The sequence below is a fragment of the Erythrolamprus reginae genome, chromosome Z, assembly GCF_031021105.1.
Source record: "Erythrolamprus reginae isolate rEryReg1 chromosome Z, rEryReg1.hap1, whole genome shotgun sequence".
Taxonomy (NCBI): Eukaryota; Metazoa; Chordata; class Lepidosauria; order Squamata; family Dipsadidae; genus Erythrolamprus; species Erythrolamprus reginae.
Window position 1 is genome coordinate 43,818,611 of NC_091963.1, and position 18,777 is coordinate 43,837,387.

The following is an 18,777-nucleotide window of genomic DNA, read 5'->3' on the forward strand; positions in this document are numbered from 1 at the left end:
CACCATCACAATTTTGAATGGTTGCTGAATGAGATAATAATAGGCCTTGTATACTGCTTCACAGCCCTCTAAGTCTAAGCGGTTTATAAAGTCAGCATATTGCCCCCAAAAATCGGGGTCCTCATTTTATTGGACAGATGAAATGAGGACTACCTCCAGGAATAATATAAATTCAATCCCACAATACTCTGGAATTGTTATGGAGGCCCCAAGTTCAATTACCAATAAGTCAGAAATATATCTACCATCCAGTGTTCATTTGTTTTCGCATAGAAGGTAATTATATACCTGGTAGACTAAAAATGTTCTGATTTCAAAATACTGCAACCATTTTATGACTTCCAAATGTGTGTATACACCGGTAATTTAAAACCATTTGAAGTTGTTCAGTCAAGCTTCTTAAGGAACTTGGGTTTTTTTGTTTTTATTGTGTTTCTAACCCAGTCTTTTAGGTTGAGGCAGGAATAGTTTCAATTTAAATCTGTACCAAGTATCTCATTAACTACTGGATCAAGCTAATCTTTAACCTAAGATACCTGCCCCCCCCCTTTAAAACTCCATGACAAATTTTAGACTTCCTTGCAGAAACTGGTTAGTATAGTCCTAAAGGATTGTGGGGTTTCCCTAGTGCAGTGTTTTTCAACCAGTGTGCCGCGAGACATGGTCAGGTGTGCCGCGAAACTCAGAGAAAAAAAGCAAGAGAGAAAGAAAGAGAGAAAGAAAGCAAGAGAGAGAGAGAAAGAAAGCAAAAGAGAGAAAGAGCGAGAGAGAAAGAAAGCAAGAGAGAGAAAGAGGGAGGGAAGGAGAGAGAGAAAGAAAGACACAGAGGGAGGTACGGAGGGAGAAAGAGCAAAAAAGAGAAAGGAAGAGAAAGAAAGAGGGATGGAGAGAGAAAGAAGGGAGAGAAAGAGGGGAGAAAGAAATAGAGCGAAAGGAAGAGAGAGATAATTTTTTTGTCCAAACTTTTTTTAGCCCCCACCCTCCCCCCGCTCAATGTGCCCCAGGGTTTCGTAAATGTAAAAAATGTGCCGCGGCTCAAAAAAGGTTGAAAATCACTGCCCTAGTGTATGGATTCCAAGATGATTTGATCAGCCAAAGCACTTTCAAGAGAACTAATTATTGCCTGGAAACAATCTCATCCAGATGCCACCATTTATTCCACTCTGCAGAAAAAAACAGTGCAATTATCCATTAGTATCACTCCTGATGATATTCACCCATCGTGTTCGAGGAGGACCTTGGCATCTAATGGGTTGTGGGCTAGACGCTAATATGTGTCTGCAGATGGCTGGTAAGGTCTATACGGGCACGAAATGTTCTGCCACATGTTGAGCAGATGTGTGGGCACCATTGTCATTGCATTTGCAAATGCAGTGACAATGTATCACTCCTAAAAAGCATTGGAAGAGCTCTAACATTTACTGTTTAATGCCCTCTAACCATTTCAGAGGGAAGACTTTGTTGTGGTATTTAAGCAATTCTGTCCTTGTGATGAAGGGGAGATTGAAACTTTGGGACTTGTGGTTTTGCTACCATTTTAAAGAGTCCTCCAAGATAGATATATTTTCCTCTTTACAAAAACATACCCATGTAGGACAAACTATCGTATCTGCTGCTAGCAGATCAGAACATGAGAAATTTCAGACAGTGTTCCCCAGGTCAGAATCCAAACTGACTAAATTGAAATGACTTTCATTGAGGCATAACCTGAACTTCAAGTTACCATATTCTGTATCTTCCATTTTTTCTTTCTAAAAAAAGTGGTCCTCCTATTGCATTAGCAACTCAGCAAAACATTGCTAATTGAAACTGCAAGTGTGCTTATAATCTTACTTTATCATTCCTTTGCTTCAGGCCTGCTTATCATAACTGGTCATAACTGAATGGTCACTAGATAAGCCAGTTGTTAAAGGGGGGACATGATCGAAACATTTAAATATGTTAAAGGTTCAGGAGGGAAGTGTTTTTAATAGGAAAGTGAACACAAGAACAAGGGGACACAATCCGAAGTTAGTTGGGGGAAAGATCAAAAGCAAGGTGAGAAAATATTATTTTACTGAAAGAGTAGTAGATCCTTGGAACAAACTTCCAGCAGAGGTGGTTGGTAAATCCACAGTAACTGAATTTAAACATACCTGGGATAAACATATATCCATCCTAAGATAAAAATACAGGAAATAGTATAAGGGCAGACTAGATGGATCATGAGGTCTTTTTCTGCCGTCAGTCTTCTATGTTTCTATGTTAAATAAGGAATACCAGTATTATGTCGCTTCTAGTTGGTTGGATTATAGTTACAATAATCCTAGTCAAATCCTAGCTATAGCAGATACTGGCTCTTACAAATTAGCCTAATTTTAAATTATTATAATTAATATGTTTATGTATTTATAATCAGATCTCTACCTTAACTACTTATAACATTTTTATATAGATTTCAATTCTATTTTTTCTCTAGTATTTTATATTTTTAATTCTATGCCAATAATTTATCTCTTTGATACTGTATTGTATTTCTTAGCGTTTTTCTGGAAAAAGTATGTTTTATGCATCTTTGATTGAAAAAAAGCAGACAAATTGTATTATATCAAATAGAGCTAACTATTAGCCAGGTTGGGGGGGGGGAGGAGAGATTTAATGTAAATCCATGCTGCAAATTGCAAAACATCAAAATATTAAGTATTTTTGAAAAATAATCAGAAGGTCAGAATTAGAATTTAATAAGTACAATATAAACAGTGTCAGTAATAATCTCTGCTTCTATGGATAAACTATGCATAAAATAGGCCAATTAATCTGAAAGAGGAAATACAAAGCGTGGAACTACAAATGACAGTCCAAGAGAATAATTTACCGAATATACAAAATAGGCATTAAAATCTCAAAATTTGTGTGATGGCATAAATAATAATTTAAGAGAAATAAAATCCTATTTAGACAATATTTCATTGAATTAAAAATGTTTAAGGTGAATATAAAAATGGTTTATTTGATCAACATAAAATACAGCAATGATTGCTGACACCAAGATTGAAAAGTTGATCTGTTTAACCTTATAGAGGATGAAGTTATTAAATTTGTTTATATTTCTTGTGATGAGGATTAAAGTCGCCTTATATTTCCTTCTTTTTATTACATTCTTTTCTCTCTTCATTCTAGAAAGAAAAAGCTCTAAGCTTATGTTTGCATTGATTTTTACTACTGTTAATTAAATTATATTTGATAAATGCTTATATATATACAGTACATAAACTCTAATGCTTACAAATAAATTTCACAATCACCCTGAAAGTATCTTAGGTAGTATTTAAATTTGATAATAAACACAAAATTCAGAGCCACCTCAAGCAAATTTTATAACCAGCTGCTTAGGCCAGGGGTGTCAAATTCAACGCCCAGGGGCTGGATTCGGCCCCTGAGATGCTTAGATATGGTTCGCAGGGCTGCCCTGGAAACAGGCTCCATTTCTACACTGATAGAGGGTTGCAGGAGCTCAGTAGCCACTTTCACTGGCAGAGTGCTTGGGCCACCACAAGTACCCCCAACATAAATGATGTCGAGCTGGCCAAACGCCTTCTATGCCAAACACAATCCTGACGTGGCCCTCAATGAAATCACATTTGACACCTCTGGCTTAAGAAGATCAAATAAATTGCTCAAATTTATCATCACAGCAAGCTATTAAATCCACAAGGTTTACTTACTAAAACTACTCAGTACTATTTTCATGTTTGATAAGAGTTATGCTCACAGGTGCACACAAAGCAGCCTGCCAGTCTCCTCCAATTATAGGAAACTATAAGATAAATCATCTTTTATCAGTACTAAAATTTACAAATTCATTTTTTGAGCACGAAGGCAAATTGATCCTACAATTTTACAATATGAGTATTGTGTCATTTGAATTCATTTAAGGACATTTTCAGTTTCTGTTCATTCTATTCCTGATGAAGGAAACTTCAGAATTTTGCAGTTGTGTTTATTTAGAATTATAGTGTTAATACAGCCTCTTCTCTAGGCATCTTATAAATAAGACTAAATGTGCAATATATCTGAACTACCGGTCTGTGGATTGTCGTGTTAATTATTCTGTTCCGGCAAGGATTTCCATTTCCATCCCCATGAATCAATCAATAATTTTTTTAAAAAAACAGACATAAGCTCTTAAGATCTCCTCCATTCTTTCAGGTTTTTTTAAACTCTCACTCTTATAAAATAAAACAAAGACACATTTATGTGATAGTAGGAGTTAAACTCTTTATTCCAATCAGAGGCATCTGGCAAGTGAAGCTGCATAGGGGGCACATTACAGAGAAGAAATGATCAATACTTTATTGAACACTGAATTCATTTAAGGTTTCACTTCCTAGCTATATGAAATACTTCCATATTGCCATATCTCAACTGAAACTAAGACATGATTTTACCACACTAAAATCTACAAATTTAAAGGAAAAATGGAAATATGTCAGCAGGTGTAAATGTAGCACTTACTTTGTAAAATAAAGCTATTAAGGAAAACAATCATATCAATCTTTGCCAAAATTAATTAATATTGGACTCAGATTGTTTTTAAAAAATTATGTCCATCTTCTTACTTACTTCAGTAATTCTAAAAGTTCATTATAAGGAAAAAAATATCCTAAAGTTTAGGTAAAGTATTGTTCCCCCTTCCAAGCCCCCAAGAAACTTGTTTTTCTTTCTTTTTTTCTGCTAAACTACAACATATACTGTACTTGTATTTTAAAGCCAATTAGTAAAGAAAAATGCAGTAAAATAAAAGACCCCCCCCCCCCCCAAAAAAAGTTATCTAATCTGTATAACCATAATCTTTGGGTAAATGATCTATTCTATGTAGAAATGCCTCTATTTTCTTATCAATCTAAGAGGTAGATCAACAAAATAGGGAAACAAACTGTTTTTGCTAATTGTGCCCCTCCAAACAGTGCAGCATAGCAGACTCAATCTTCTCATGCACAGAAACATTACAAACAAAAGGGTCCGAGGTAATAGCATGGCTCTTGCACCCGAGGAGGCATGCACACACACACAGCAGTCTTTATGCACTATGTTTTGCCACATTGTTAAAACTGAGGTAGACTGAAGTTTGTGTAGAAACTTGAATGCATATTACCACAATCACAATTCAAACTACATTCTGAAATTAAAGAAAAAATTATAATCTTTCTGTGATCCCTGCTTTTTTAGAAAGTTTTTAGTTTGTGGTTGTTACAGAATGTGCATAAATGCTGCTGTATTTTGTTTGTAAGCCAAGCTTGAGGTTGTATGAATTTATTTTCATTTTTTTAAAAACCCTTCGAAGTGGCTTAGCATGGCCTTTAATAGAGGATATGTAAACTTAGCCTTTCATTACCTTTAAATGGGATCATCAAACAATGTTGATCTCACCTCCATCACCCAACACCCAATACAATAACTGAAGAGTATGAAGCAATTGCTGGAAAGCAGAGAACCCATGCCTCCAAAATGCTCTAACTGATCAAGCACATTACCAATTCAAGATGAAGCTTGCTCTTTGAAACAGAACATACAAATGGGCTGCAAATATTTTAGTATTAGTAGGTAGAGAGTGATGGTCAAAGGCACAAAGGGTTCATGCATTCAATCAAGTAAGAGAAGAAAAAAATGTCCAGTTCTAACAGATTTTCTAGCATTTACCCAGAAGTCCCAGCCTCTTACCATCACTTCCTTGTTCTGTTCCCAATAACGTACCATCAATTTTTTTCATCCCATCTTAACAGAAAAATAATGGCATTGCTGCAACGTGTATATTGGCATTTGTTTTGGTTAATGTGAACATTCACTGATTCCCTACCCCCCACCCCCCACCCAAAAAATGATTGTGTTGACACCCTCATATATAATCTGAAACTAATTTTTTTCCATCTCACTCCTGTCAGCCAACAATCAGAAGTCACTCACAACATTTGTTCCATCTCAATAAATTCTGTAGCACTCCCACATTGTTGGCTGATCAAATTTATCATTTTTTTAAAAAATAAAATGTTCAAAAACTATTAGCTTTATAAAGTATACAAAATACAAAAGAAAAAGAAAAAAAGGCAAAAAAGGAATAATTTCTTATTTGAGGTATTAAATGCCTGAGGTAGTTTAATAAAATGCATATTTATCTTTTTATGCCTGGCCAACATCACTGAAACCTCTTAGTTTATAAATGGCAGTATCCTGTATAAATGCAGCCAAAGGTTTTTTTTTTAAAAAGCCATTTGGTTAACAGTGGGAATAACACTGAACCTCTTTGTTAATGCCCTTGTCTAAACTCCAGTCCCATTCCCAAATCAAACCTTCCCATTATCTTTGCTTCTTTTACAAGTGGAATAGAATAGCAATGCCTTTACTTTTTATACCAATGAACTTGAAAGAGAAAGCTTCATTAAATCAATGCCTAATATTGCTGGGGAATAATAAGAATCATCAAAGAAAACTAGCAAGTTTATGTTAAACTGTGAGAATAGAACAAAAGGGAAGTGAAGGGGTCCTTAGTTTAAAGCTGGGTTTCAAAAAATAAAGAGAGTCTAAAGAATACATTCTCAGAGACAGCATGCCAACAGCTCCTGGTCCTCAAACAAACTGGCTTGGTGAAACTTTTGTATATCATTCCAACAGGTGCCCATAACCTGTCCATTACAATTTAGTCTTTCTCTCGCTCTCTCTTTGGTTAGGCATCTGTCTCTGAAGGGTCTTTTACTAAACCTTTATTTTCGTCTCTGTTGAGGCTGTCCACTTGGTGCTGTTTTCTGTTGTTGTTGTTGTTGTTGTCTTCTTACCTGAGCCAGTATTTCCTGAATTTTTCGTTGGGCAAGCTATGTGACAGAGAGGAATTGTCATTAGAGAATTTAATGGCTTTTTCCTCTATCTCTTTTCTCAAATAAGTTTGAAATTGTGTAACTTTTAAGTGCACAACCCATTGCACATCTGTGTTTGAAATGTTTCATCAGGAATTACCACAATTAACATAAGAACATAAGAAGAACCATGCTGAATCAGGCCAAAGCCCATCGAGTCCAGCATTCTGTGTCTCACAGTGGCCCACCAATTGTACATGGGGATCTTGAGCAGAAAGAGAAGGCAGAACCCCCCCTTTCCCTTGACCCCCAACAAATGGTATTCAAGGGAATCCTGCCTGCCTCAGCCAACATAGAGGTGGCACATGGACATCCGTTTTAATAACCATGGCCAGTTACATTTTTGTGGCAAATTAAAAAAATAGTAAAATAAAAAAGAAATAAACTAAATAAGAAATTCATATACCACCACATTGACAAAATAGGAGAGTAAGAAAGATTTTTTGTAATTTAAAATAACCCAAATAGTAAGCCATTGGCATTTTTACTTTTAAAAACTTAAAATAAAACAATGTTTCTGAAAAGTATTTCAAAAGGATATACAAAAGTTAGCATACAGGTATTCCTCAATTTACAACCATTTATATAATCACAATTTGAAATTAGCAAGGCTTTAGAAAAAGTGATGACTCATCCTTATAACCATTGTATCATGTAATTGCAATTTGGGCACTTTAGCAATGTAATGACTTGGTTAATGACTATATCACTTAGTGATCAAAATTCTGGCCCCAATTGTGGTTGTAAGTCAAGAAATACCTGTAAAAAGGTTCAGTGGGAAATGCCATGTGGACTTTTGAGATTGCAATTATTAAACCATGAAAAAGTCAAAGAATTCTATTTCAGACAGAAACTTCCACCAACCTGGCATGCATAGAAATGACCAGTAATTTTCACAACCACCTGATCATTTTCATCTGGTGTCTGATCACGAGGAACAACAACTTCTGCACTTGTTAAATTCTGAAGCTCATTTACCTGTTATTTTTTAAAAAGTACAATTATTGTATTGGTTTTAAAATCTTGTAACTGAAACCTACAACAAACAAACCAGAATTATGCCATCACTTAAATTCCATAAATGGTTTCCAGAAGGACGAAAACACAAGTGTAAAAACAACTGTGTTATTGTAACACTTTTATGAATTGTCAGAAGGAGCAAGCTTCTTAAACCCACTACAGTATAGGGTTTTCAAGGATAACTGCCTATTCAGGGGTATCAAACTCACACTGTTACTTTGCTGTCACATGCTAGTTTTGGGAGAGGAGAGTCTGTTCCTAGGCCTCAAATCAAACATATTTTTAAATAAGATAATCTATCAAAAAAAATTTTTTTCAAATTCTAATACTTGCCGTTTTTCCACCTTTGCCAATAACTCTACCAGCAGCATGTGATGGCACTTTTATATGAGCTTCTAGTTTTACTTCTTCTTTAGGACCAAAGAAATTTTCTTCCTTAAGTTTCCCATAGATTCTTCCCTGGGCCTTTAAATAAAAAAATTAAATAAAATTAAGTCAATATTACCAAACACTAAATTCCAGAACATAGTGTATAAAGATAAAAGACTGTGGGTTTTTTCACCATTTTATCCTTTTCATTTTCTAATATCCAAATAGCATAAAAACAACAGAAATAAATTCCAAGCCTTAAGAAATCTTAAACATTTTCTCCCCTCATCATCTAGCTCAAGGATATTAAAGTGTGATTTCATAGAAGGAGCTGATTTTCCAGAGATTAATCTGCAAGCAGCCAATGGCACAATGAATATGCTTCTCAATATTGTTTTGAAATCACCTTTTTGGAGAGTTATAATCTCCAATTTGAATGTTGCAGCAAAAGAATGCCCAGTAATAAATATTACTACAAATTGACCATAAGTAAAGAAATATGGGAACATTTTGCTTCATGCATAATATATCAAAACATTAATTCCAAACCATTGGTTGTCTACGTCAACTGTTTGAAATATAGAAAAATCCTTCGCATCCTACTATTGTATTAAAGACTTTATATGACTTTTACTTAACCATCAAATTGTGCAATTTTGGCATTGGTGTCATTTTTTAAACAGAAATAAATTTTCCAATTATCTCAATATTTACACCTTTAAAAATCACAAGAGCAATTCTAGTTTACTTCTATCATTTCGGTACTTTTAAGCAGCTTAGTAGTGTCTGATTATCTAATTCAAACAGAATATGAAACTATATTCAGAAATGTAGCAGTGGACAATTTTTTGGCTATCCAAAATGCTATAGTTACAGATACCCATTGTTTTTCTATCATAGGTATAGGAAAACTTCTCAGCAATTGAGAGCCATTCTGATGGTCAGAGTTTTCCTTCCCATGATCTAGCAATGAAATGAAATAACATTTTTGGTGATTTGTCACAAATGTAAGGTTGATGATTGGGAGGGCACTGAGGACTGCAAAATAGGATAATATATTATTTGCACACCTTTGCTCTACAAACAAAGAGCATTAGAAACTTTAAAATGTTACCTTGAATTGTGCCTCAGGTGGCCCAGTAATTATCACCATTCTCAGTTTGGCATCTGCGCCTTCAGGAGGTGCTATCTAGAAGGTAAGTGATATATTTAAGAGATAATTAGACCCTTTTGTGTTCTCTGGACTCTAATGAAATCAATCAATCAATGTTTATTATGGTCACAGATCAGCACTATAAATAAAAGCATTGTAAACAATAGCAAAAACAAAAATAAGACATAGATATTTGTATTGATCTGACAGCTGTAGTTTGTACATAAGAAAGATCAGTATTTCCAGGATATTTTATTATGTGAGATGTTATAAATTGAGTCCATGAGTCCTTATATCCTGCAATGTAGCAGGATGTGAGCTATAGTTTCAATGGCCCATTGTCCATGGGGAGCACAGTCTCAGCTAACACAGTATTTTTTTCATCCAAAACTGTGGTCAGAAGTGCATTATAGCTTGCTTAAAAGTCTTCAGATTTTTGGGATGGTTATGTGAATATCTTGCTGCTTTAAAGGGGAATGAAATCACTTAAACAACAACAACATCATTTATTTTAATTCTAAAAACATTGGTTAAAAATATTTTCACGAGGGTGGGCATCCAGGTAGGATTCAATGGCAGACTTGAAGTTTTAAAACCAAACAGGGCTGTGGCTGTGGCAAGAACAGCAGCCAGCAGTGATTTATGGTAGTCTTTCCAGATAAAGACAAATTGTCTACCTGCCCCCCTGCACTACTGCATCTCATGAGGCAGATGGAAGATTTTCTTTAGAGTGGAGTGGCAGAAGTTCAAGGAAGAAACAGTGTGCTTCTATACACAAGCCACAGCCTTTTAAGGTAAGAGTCTCCAACCTTGGCAACTTTAAGACTTATGGACATCAACTGCCAGAATTCCTCTGTTCTAAGGGATAGCAAACCCTCAAAGCTTCAGTTTTGAATACAATCAGTTGAAGCCTTTGAAATCAGTAAGACAAAGAAAACAACTCTGTGATTCTCAGAACTTTCTTTCTGAATTACAGAAAGCAAAAATGAAGAATACAGTGGTACCTCTACTTACGAACGGCTCTACATATGAACTTTTCGAGATACAAACCCGGAGTTTAAAATTTGTTTGCCTCTTATTAAGAACCATTTTCGCCTTACGAACCCAAGCCCGGGTTCATGCACTCTCTTACTGCGCATGCGTGCTCTTACTGCTGCAGGGATTCCCCTGCCTTGTGACTGCCACCACTGGGATTTCCCATTGGCTTGCCGTTCCCGCCGGGATTCTCCGCCTCCGGATTGGTAACATCGACTGTTGCTGGCCGAAGCGCCTGGGATTTTTCCTTTGCTTTCTAGTGGCTGGGTAAGATGCCCCCCTTCCTCCTCCTGCTCCGGAGCCTGTGGGGACAGCCATGCGCTCCCCTTTGTCTCCCCGGCCAAAGAACTGGTAGCCAGTTGAAGTTGCGGCCTGGAGTCCTAATCCGACCGCCGCTTCGCCTCCCTCTGCCTGATCCTCGGCAGCCCCGGCGAGCCTACATGGCTTCTCCATCTGGGAGAAACCGCTCCGAATCCTCCTCACCCCCCCTGTCCATCGGCTGGTTGAATTGCAACTGCTGCCCGCCAGGACCCTCCGAAGCCGGCCCGGCCACATCTGCCTCCCCTCCTTCTTGCCTGGCAGGCGACAAAGCCCTTGGGGGGGGGATGTTTGGCTTGGGGTCCGGAGTCCCCTCCCCTTGGCACCCACACTTCTCTGAGCCTCCCCTCAGAAACCTCACAGCCAGGATGCCGCCGCCATAGCTCCATTCCCAGCCTGCAACTTCGCCTCACAAACTCTCCCACTCCCACCTGCAAATGAGTGGAGATGTGCGTCTCCCATTTTGTCTGCCGTGCTACTCCCGGGCAATGTTCCCTCTAATTCGGTGTGGGCAGAAAAGTATAATGTCTGAGCAGCACATTTTCAAGCCTGGGCATGGATCGATTAGAAACAAAAGGGGGTCAAGTGACCTCAGGGCACACAGCAACGGTCATAAATATGAAATGGCAGCAAAGTTTTGATCCTGCGATCATCAGGCTGCTGCGAAGGTCCTAAGTATGAAAAGGGTGCATAAGTATTTATTTATTTATTATTTGATTTGATTTGATTTGTATGCCACCCCACTCCACAGACTCTTTTTTCAGGGCCATTACAACTTTGAACGGTCAGTAAACCTTTGTAAGTTGAGGACAACCTGCCCCCTAGATGTTTTCTGTGGAGCTTCAAAACGGACTCCTGATCTGCTTCTAAAAGAGTGCACTGGTCAGACAGATAATCATCGACTTCTATTCTGACCCCAATGGAGGCCAATGTTTCTATCTCCTGAATAAGACGGTTATTAAGTGAGTTCTGCCTCACTTTGCCATCTTTCTTGCCACAGTTGTTAAGTGAATCCCTGCAGTTGCTTGTCAGAAGATCCCAAAAGATGTTTACATAACCCTGGAACATTGCCACCATCATAACTACGTTGTCAAGTGTCCAAAGTTTGATCCAATAACCCCTTTATTTTTCTATTTTTCTAGAAGGAAGAATAGAAAGAATAAAATGGAAAGGGGGATTAAAAGGGGATACAAAAAAATAAAGAGAAGGGTTCGGTTCAAAGTTCTGCTCAGATTAAAGAAATTGGAGTTTGAGAAGGGTTGATTAAGCTTGGAGTATTGTTTTGTTTGCTCTTTTTTAACTTTAATTGTTTTTTCCATTTAGATATATGAATTTAGGAATTGCTGATCTGTTTTAATAAAGTTAGAAGTATTGATTATAATAAGATACGTAGCAGGTGAAATTGATTTGGATTAATGCATAAATGGAATTGAATTTAGAATTGTTGAGGAGATTAATTATATTAATGATTTTAATTGATTGAAAATAGAGAATATTTAGAATTTTTTTCCTTTTTTTTCTTTTCTCAAATTGACTGAAATTTAAGATTAATAATTAAGTGAGAAATGTAAATAAGTATTAATTGGCTAAATGTTAGATGGGCTGAAATAATTTTTAAATTTTGGATTAGGTAAATGTACTATTTAGAGGGGGGGGAGAAGTCTGAAATTTGTATATGTTTATATTTTGTTTTTAATTTTCTTTTGTTAACATCTGATTGGCTATACAAGGTTTTCTTGGTTTATAGAAAAATGTATAAAAAAAGAAGGAAGCACTTTGGCATAATGATTAATAAGTTAGAAATATAATTGGTGTACTTTTTGAAGAAACATTAAGGAGGGAATTTAATTAAAAGAAAAGCATGTACCTGGAGGACAACATTTGAAAAAAAAACTTTTGCAACTTTTTTGATGATTGATATTAGTTACTAACAAAATACTGCATTTTATTCATGGAAAATTAGATGGTACACTGTATTGTTTGAATGTATGTTGAGAGAAAAAATTTAACACCCCCCCCCCCAAAAAAGTCCTTCCTTCCTCTGTCCCTCCATTTCTTCTTCCTTCCTTCTTTCCTTCCTTCCTTTTCCCTCCATTTCTCATTCCTCCCTTCCCTCCTTCTTCTACACTTCTCTTCCCTCCCTTTTTTCCTTTTCTCCCCTTCTCTCTCCTTTGTTTATTTTTCCTCTCCCTTGTTCTTTCCCTCCATCATTTTCTCATTTTTCTCTTTCTCTTTTTATCTCAAAAAATTCTCTCTCTCTCTCTCTCTCTCTCTCTCTCAATCTCTCTCTTGCTTGCTTTCTCTCTCTCTTTCTCTCTTCTCCTCACTTTCTCTCTCCCTCTCTCTTTCTTTCTCACTCTGTCTCTTTCTCTCTCTTTCTCTCTTGCTTTCTCTCTCTTCCTCCCTCCCTCTCTTTCTTTCCCCCATCTTCTTTCTCCGTCTCCCTCTCTCTTTCTCTCTTTACCTCTCCCTCTCTCTTCCTTTCTTTCCCCCCTTCTCTCTTCCTTCCTTCCTCTCTCTCCTGCCGTGGTTCAGCTGCACTCACTCTCCGCGATGACGAGGGCAGAGCTGCCCTGGTCATCGCAGACAGTGAGTGCAGCCAGGTGAAGGCACTCCGGCAGGAGAAAGCAGGCTGCCTGGCTGCACCTACTCTCTGGCTCACTCCTTTCTATCGGTAGCGGCAGCAGCAGCACCCATCCCCCTGCTGCTACTTGCCAACATGCTCACTGCCTGGGCTCAGCAGCTGAAGAAGAGACTATCACTCAGGGAAAGGGCAAAAGTGCCTGATGGGCACCGCCATCTTTTCCAGATTGGGCAGGGCCAAAGTGGAATGGGAAGTGCGTGTACACGCGCGTGCAACATTCAAATGAAGAAGAACCTTGTTGCTCCCCGCCCCCAACTCCGATGCCCGGCTTGGCTAGGCAGCCTTGGAAAAGGCTGCGCAGGGGTTGTTTTTTTGTGCGCACTCATGTGGGCGCATACCTTAGAGGGAACATAGCTCCCGGGTCCTCCTCGCCGTTCTGTTCTCTAGCAAGCTCCATTCTCTGTCAAGCTTCGTTCTCTAGCAAACCGATAGATGGATGGATGGATGGATGGATGGATGGATGGATGGATGGATGGATGGATGGATAGATAGATGATTGATAGATGGATAAAGGGATAGATAGAGGGATGGAGGGATAGAATATATAAATAGAATATATAAAAATAAGATTTATAGGAGACACTAATTGATGAAGAAGTAGACATTTTAGAAAGTAAAATAGAAACCATAGACAGAGATTTGGAAAAGAAATTTGCTTCAGACTCAAGCACAGTTCCAGAAGATCCTGGCAAAGACACCAGAACTTTTTGGGATGGAATGATGATGATAAAAGGAGGCAAAAATGACAAAGTGTATAAAATCAATACTTGATTTTCAAAATTAAGAAATGTATTTCTTAATTTTTGTGTACTTTGTCAGAAAGAAAACTAGACCCAAGTTTTGCAGTAGCATTTTACTATCAAAGATTAAAAATGCAGATGTGATTGTGCTTAAAGCAATTCTGATCAGAATACCGATTAAACAAAAATAATATTTTAATAGTAACGTTCAAATAGAAAAAAGATACCATTTTGATAAGCTAGGAAGAAGTAATTTCTACATTTTATCATGTCTATTATGACTTGCAAAAAAGCCAGAAAATTTTAGGTTAAAATAGATTTTGCGATACAAAGAATGTTAAAGATTCAACTGAATTTAGAACTGCTCTTGCTGAGACTAACAAACAGTTAGAAAAATGTGATCTTCTTAAATATGATCTGCTGCAGGATTACATTCACAAAAATTTAAAGACTCTGAAATAACAAAAGAATGGCTGTTGAGGATGACGAATTAACAGTAATGTAAAACTGACTTTTTTGATTAGAGCATGGATCAGCAACCTTAAATACTCAAACGGCCATTTGGACTCTTTTCAAACATCGAAAGGAAAACATCAGGAGCCACAAAGCCTGGGTGGGCATAGCCAACTTGACATCACCCACTCCTACCCAGTCACATGACACCCCTCCAGCCACATCTACTCAGCCTGTCATTAGGGCCGAGAACCGATTGTTAAATTTTTTACCCTGCCTGGGCCTGCTTCTCTCCCCAACTGTCCATTTATGTCTATCTATCTCTATTTCTCTCCCACTCTCTCTCTCTCCTTTCTTCTATTTGAACCCCTCTGAAGAAATTAAGATTTCAAGTACAGTAATACCTCGTCTTACGAACCTAATTGGTTCCAGGGGGAGGTTCGTAAGACAAAAAGTTTGTAAGTTCGTAAGATGAAACATTGTTTCCAATAGGAAACAATGTAAAATCAATTAATCTGTGCAACGGAAAAAAAACCCGCTGGGAAGCCCCGCCGCCTGGCTGTCACCTTTTAAAACCGGGGGGCTTCTCGGCGGCCTCCCAAATGCCGAACCCAGAAGTTCGGGTTTGGCGTTCAGGTTCAGGAGGATGCTGGGAAGCCCCCTGGCTGTTTCAAAAAGCGACAGCCGGGCGGCGGGGCTTATCGGTGGTGGCGGCGGCGGCTTCGTAAGAAGAAAAAAGTTTGTAAGAAGAGGCAAAAATTTTCTGAACCCCGGGTTCGTATCTCGGGTTGTTCGTAAGACGAGGGGTTCGTATCATGAGGTACCACTGAATAGCTAAAGTTTAGATCTCGGATAGTTCAAAGGCTTTTACCTGTTATATCAAAGGGGAAAAAAGTGTGCTAGAAGAGCAAATGGGGATGGGTAAGAGAAACCAGGAAATGGAATGCTTGATGGGTTCAAAGATGAGACTGACTACTGGGGCACCTTCTGCAGGATTTCCTTCAACCCTGGCAGTGCCCTGGGATACCTCACTGAATTAAATCAGAGGGCATGTAAGAAACTCCGTCAGGGTGAATGTACATCTCTTTTATGACCTATCACCACTTAGTTGCAATGTAAGGAATTTCAATCACTCCTTCACAACTTGAGTTCTCCCTGATGGCACTGGATTTCTTTAACACAACACAGGTATGATGGGGATATAGTTCAGTAGCCTCTGGAAGGCCATCATATCCTTATTCTTCCTCCTTTTCCCTCCCTCCCTTACCCTGATTCTGATTTCACCTCCCTTCCTTCTTTCTACAACAACAGCTGTTGTTTGTGGCTTAAACTATCCTGGGCTGTTGTTTAAAAAACACCACTACAACCATACACACACCTCTACACCTATTTTTATTCTACTTCTAAGAGGACGGGAAGAAGAAACCCAGGCAGATCTCTCTCTGAATAGCCTCCTTCCCAAATTTTGACTAATTTCCTCTCCAATTTTCCAACTAACAGACCACCCCACCTTTTGGACTCTGGACCACCGGGCCTTGATTTTTTCCATTTACTGGGGGAATGGATTTTTTTAAAAAATAATTTTTTTATTGATTTTCATAAAATAGACATACAGACTTACAAACATTGAACATAAAATGTGGGGATGTATCTTCCCCGCTTATCTCAAAAGTATAAATGCAGATACAGAAAAAAGAATACATAATTAAGTACATAATTAAATACTACTTATAAAAAAGTTAACTAATAAAAAAGACTAGTAACGAATAATTTTAACTAAGATAAAATCAAACGTTCTTGTCGTAATACTTCTATATATATAAACTAATTCTAGTATACTTTTTGAAAAAAGAAAATTTCAACCAAAACATATATGTTTATTTCTTTACATATTTTAACTTTAATTTTCTGTTGTTTTTTTCTTCTCTATACTTTGTTCCATGTCTCATAAAATTTTGTTTCTTCTTGATCATTTAATCGCCTTGTCATCATATCCATCTCTGTGCAATCTAATATTTTTGTAATAACTTCTTGGGGATATTTTCCCCTTTCCAATTTTGCGCATACATAATCCTTGCAGCAATAAGGATATGTATAATTAAATATAAAATTTCTTGCTTATAAACCTGGTTAGTAATTCCTAATAGACAAAACTCCGGGGTAATTTCTATATTTTGCTTTACTATTTCTTTAATCATTTTCTCTATCATTTTCCAATACATTCTAGCTTTACCACATGTCCACCATTGGTGGTAGTAGGATCCTATTTCTTTCTTGCATTTCCAACATAATGGAGAAGTCTTGGGAAACATTTTTGCTATTCTATTTGGTGGGAGATGCCATCTATAAAGCATTTTAATTTGATTTTCTTTTAAAGACACTGATTTTGTCATTTTCCAGTTGTGAATCCAGACTTTCTCCCATGTATCTATATCTATGTCTTTACCTATATTTCTGCACCAAAGTATCATGTTATCTTTTAAGGTTAAATCAATATTCTTATGGGCAATCAAGTATTTATATATTTTCCCAATTGTTCTAGTTTGATTGATAGTAATTAAGTTACTTAATAAATTTTTGTTCTTGTTAAAAATATAGAGCATACTGTCTTTCTGGTATCTAGATCTAATCTGTGCATAATGCCACCAATCAATTAATATCCCTTCTTCTTGTAGTTTAATTCTAGTTTTTAATTTCATTTGGGCATCTAACAAATCTTTGTATCTTATTATTTTTGTATCCTTAATAGAATTTGGATGAATTATTGCTTCTAAGGGGGCAACCCATTCAGGAATTGTTAAAAAATTGTTTTTCTTTATATCTTTCCATACATCCAATAAGTATTTTCTTAATGTATGTCTTTTAAAATATGAATGATTTTTTTCTTTATCGTACCATATGAAGGCATGGCAACCAAGCATGAGGTCATGCCCTTCTAATTTTAATGTTCTTTTATCTTCCAAAGTTATCCAATCTTTAATCCATGTTAAGGCGGCTGCCTGATAGTATAATTTCCAATTGGGGAGGGCAAAGCCTCCCCTCTCTTTTATGTCTTCTAACATATTTATCTTTATTCTTGCCTTTTTACCTTGCCATAAAAATTTTTTAACCACATTTGTTAAATTTTTGAAGAAGTTTGCCCCTGGATTTATTGGGATCACTTGAAACAAAAACAAGATTTTGGTTAAAATGTTCATCTTGATTGTGGCAATTCTTCCCAGAAAAGATATTTTTAAATTGTTCCATATTTCTAAATCTTTTTTAATTTCCGTAATTAATTTTGTATAATTATCATTTTTAATGTTATTGTTTTAGCTGTTAGCCATATTCCCAAATATTTAACTTTTTTAACTATCTGAATTCCAGAAATGCGTTCCAAATTACTTTCTTGAGTTTTATTCATATTTTTTGTTATAAATTGTGTTTTATTTTTATTTATTTTTAAACCTGCTACCCTACCATATTGTTCTATTGTCTGAATTAACCTTGGGGCTGTCACTATCGGATCTTCAATTATAAAGGTCAGATCATCTGCAAAAGCTTGAACTTTATATATCTCCTTTCCAACAGTTAAACCTTTTATCTTTGGGTCTGCTCTTATTTTTATTAATAATGTTTCTAAGGACATAATAAACAGTAAAGGTGAGATAGGACATCCTTGTCGAACTCCTTTATTTATTTTAAACGCTTCCAATTGTTCATTATTTAATATTATTTTAGTTGTTTGTTCTGAATAAATGGCATCTATTAAGTTAACAAATTTAGGACCAAATCTCATTTTGTTTAGCTGCATTTTTATAAATGTCCAATTAACGTTATCAAAAGCTTTTTGAGCATCTAAAAACATTAATGATAATGTTTTTTCTGGGTGTTGTTCATAATATTCTAATACATTAATAATTGTTCTAAGATTGTTTCTGATCTGTCTACCTGGCAAAAAACCATTCTGGTCTTGATGAATTTTACTGTTTATAACCATTTTTAACCTATCTGCATATATTGCAGTAAATATTTTGTAATCAACATTTAATAACGATATTGGTCTATAATTTTTAATTTTTTCCATTGCTGTATCTGGTTTGTGGATTAATGTTATCAAGGATTCAGACCATGATTTAGGAATTTTGCCATCTAACCTACATTCATTGAAAATTTGTA

The 18,777-nt window shown here is 36.6% G+C and overlaps 1 protein-coding gene across 11 annotated transcripts in view; it reads right to left on the minus strand.

The window, feature by feature from the left end:
* Positions 1-4,231: 4,231 nt before the first annotated feature.
* Positions 4,232-18,777, minus strand: part of IGF2BP3 (insulin like growth factor 2 mRNA binding protein 3) — a 90,794-nt gene continuing 76,248 nt past the window's right edge. For 6 of the 11 annotated variants that reach the window (XM_070766988.1, XM_070766994.1, XM_070766992.1 and 3 more), the window contains 4 exons: positions 9,391-9,465; positions 8,241-8,372; positions 7,752-7,865; positions 4,232-6,845 (listed from right to left, as the gene is read on the minus strand). In XM_070766988.1, the coding sequence (XP_070623089.1) occupies positions 6,738-6,845; positions 7,752-7,865; positions 8,241-8,372; positions 9,391-9,465 (429 nt within the window). In that variant the 3' untranslated portion in view covers positions 4,232-6,737. The remainder of the gene's footprint in view (positions 6,846-7,751; positions 7,866-8,240; positions 8,373-9,390; positions 9,466-18,777) is intronic. The other 5 variants (XM_070766991.1, XM_070766985.1, XM_070766987.1 and 2 more) reach the window with 3 other exon arrangements.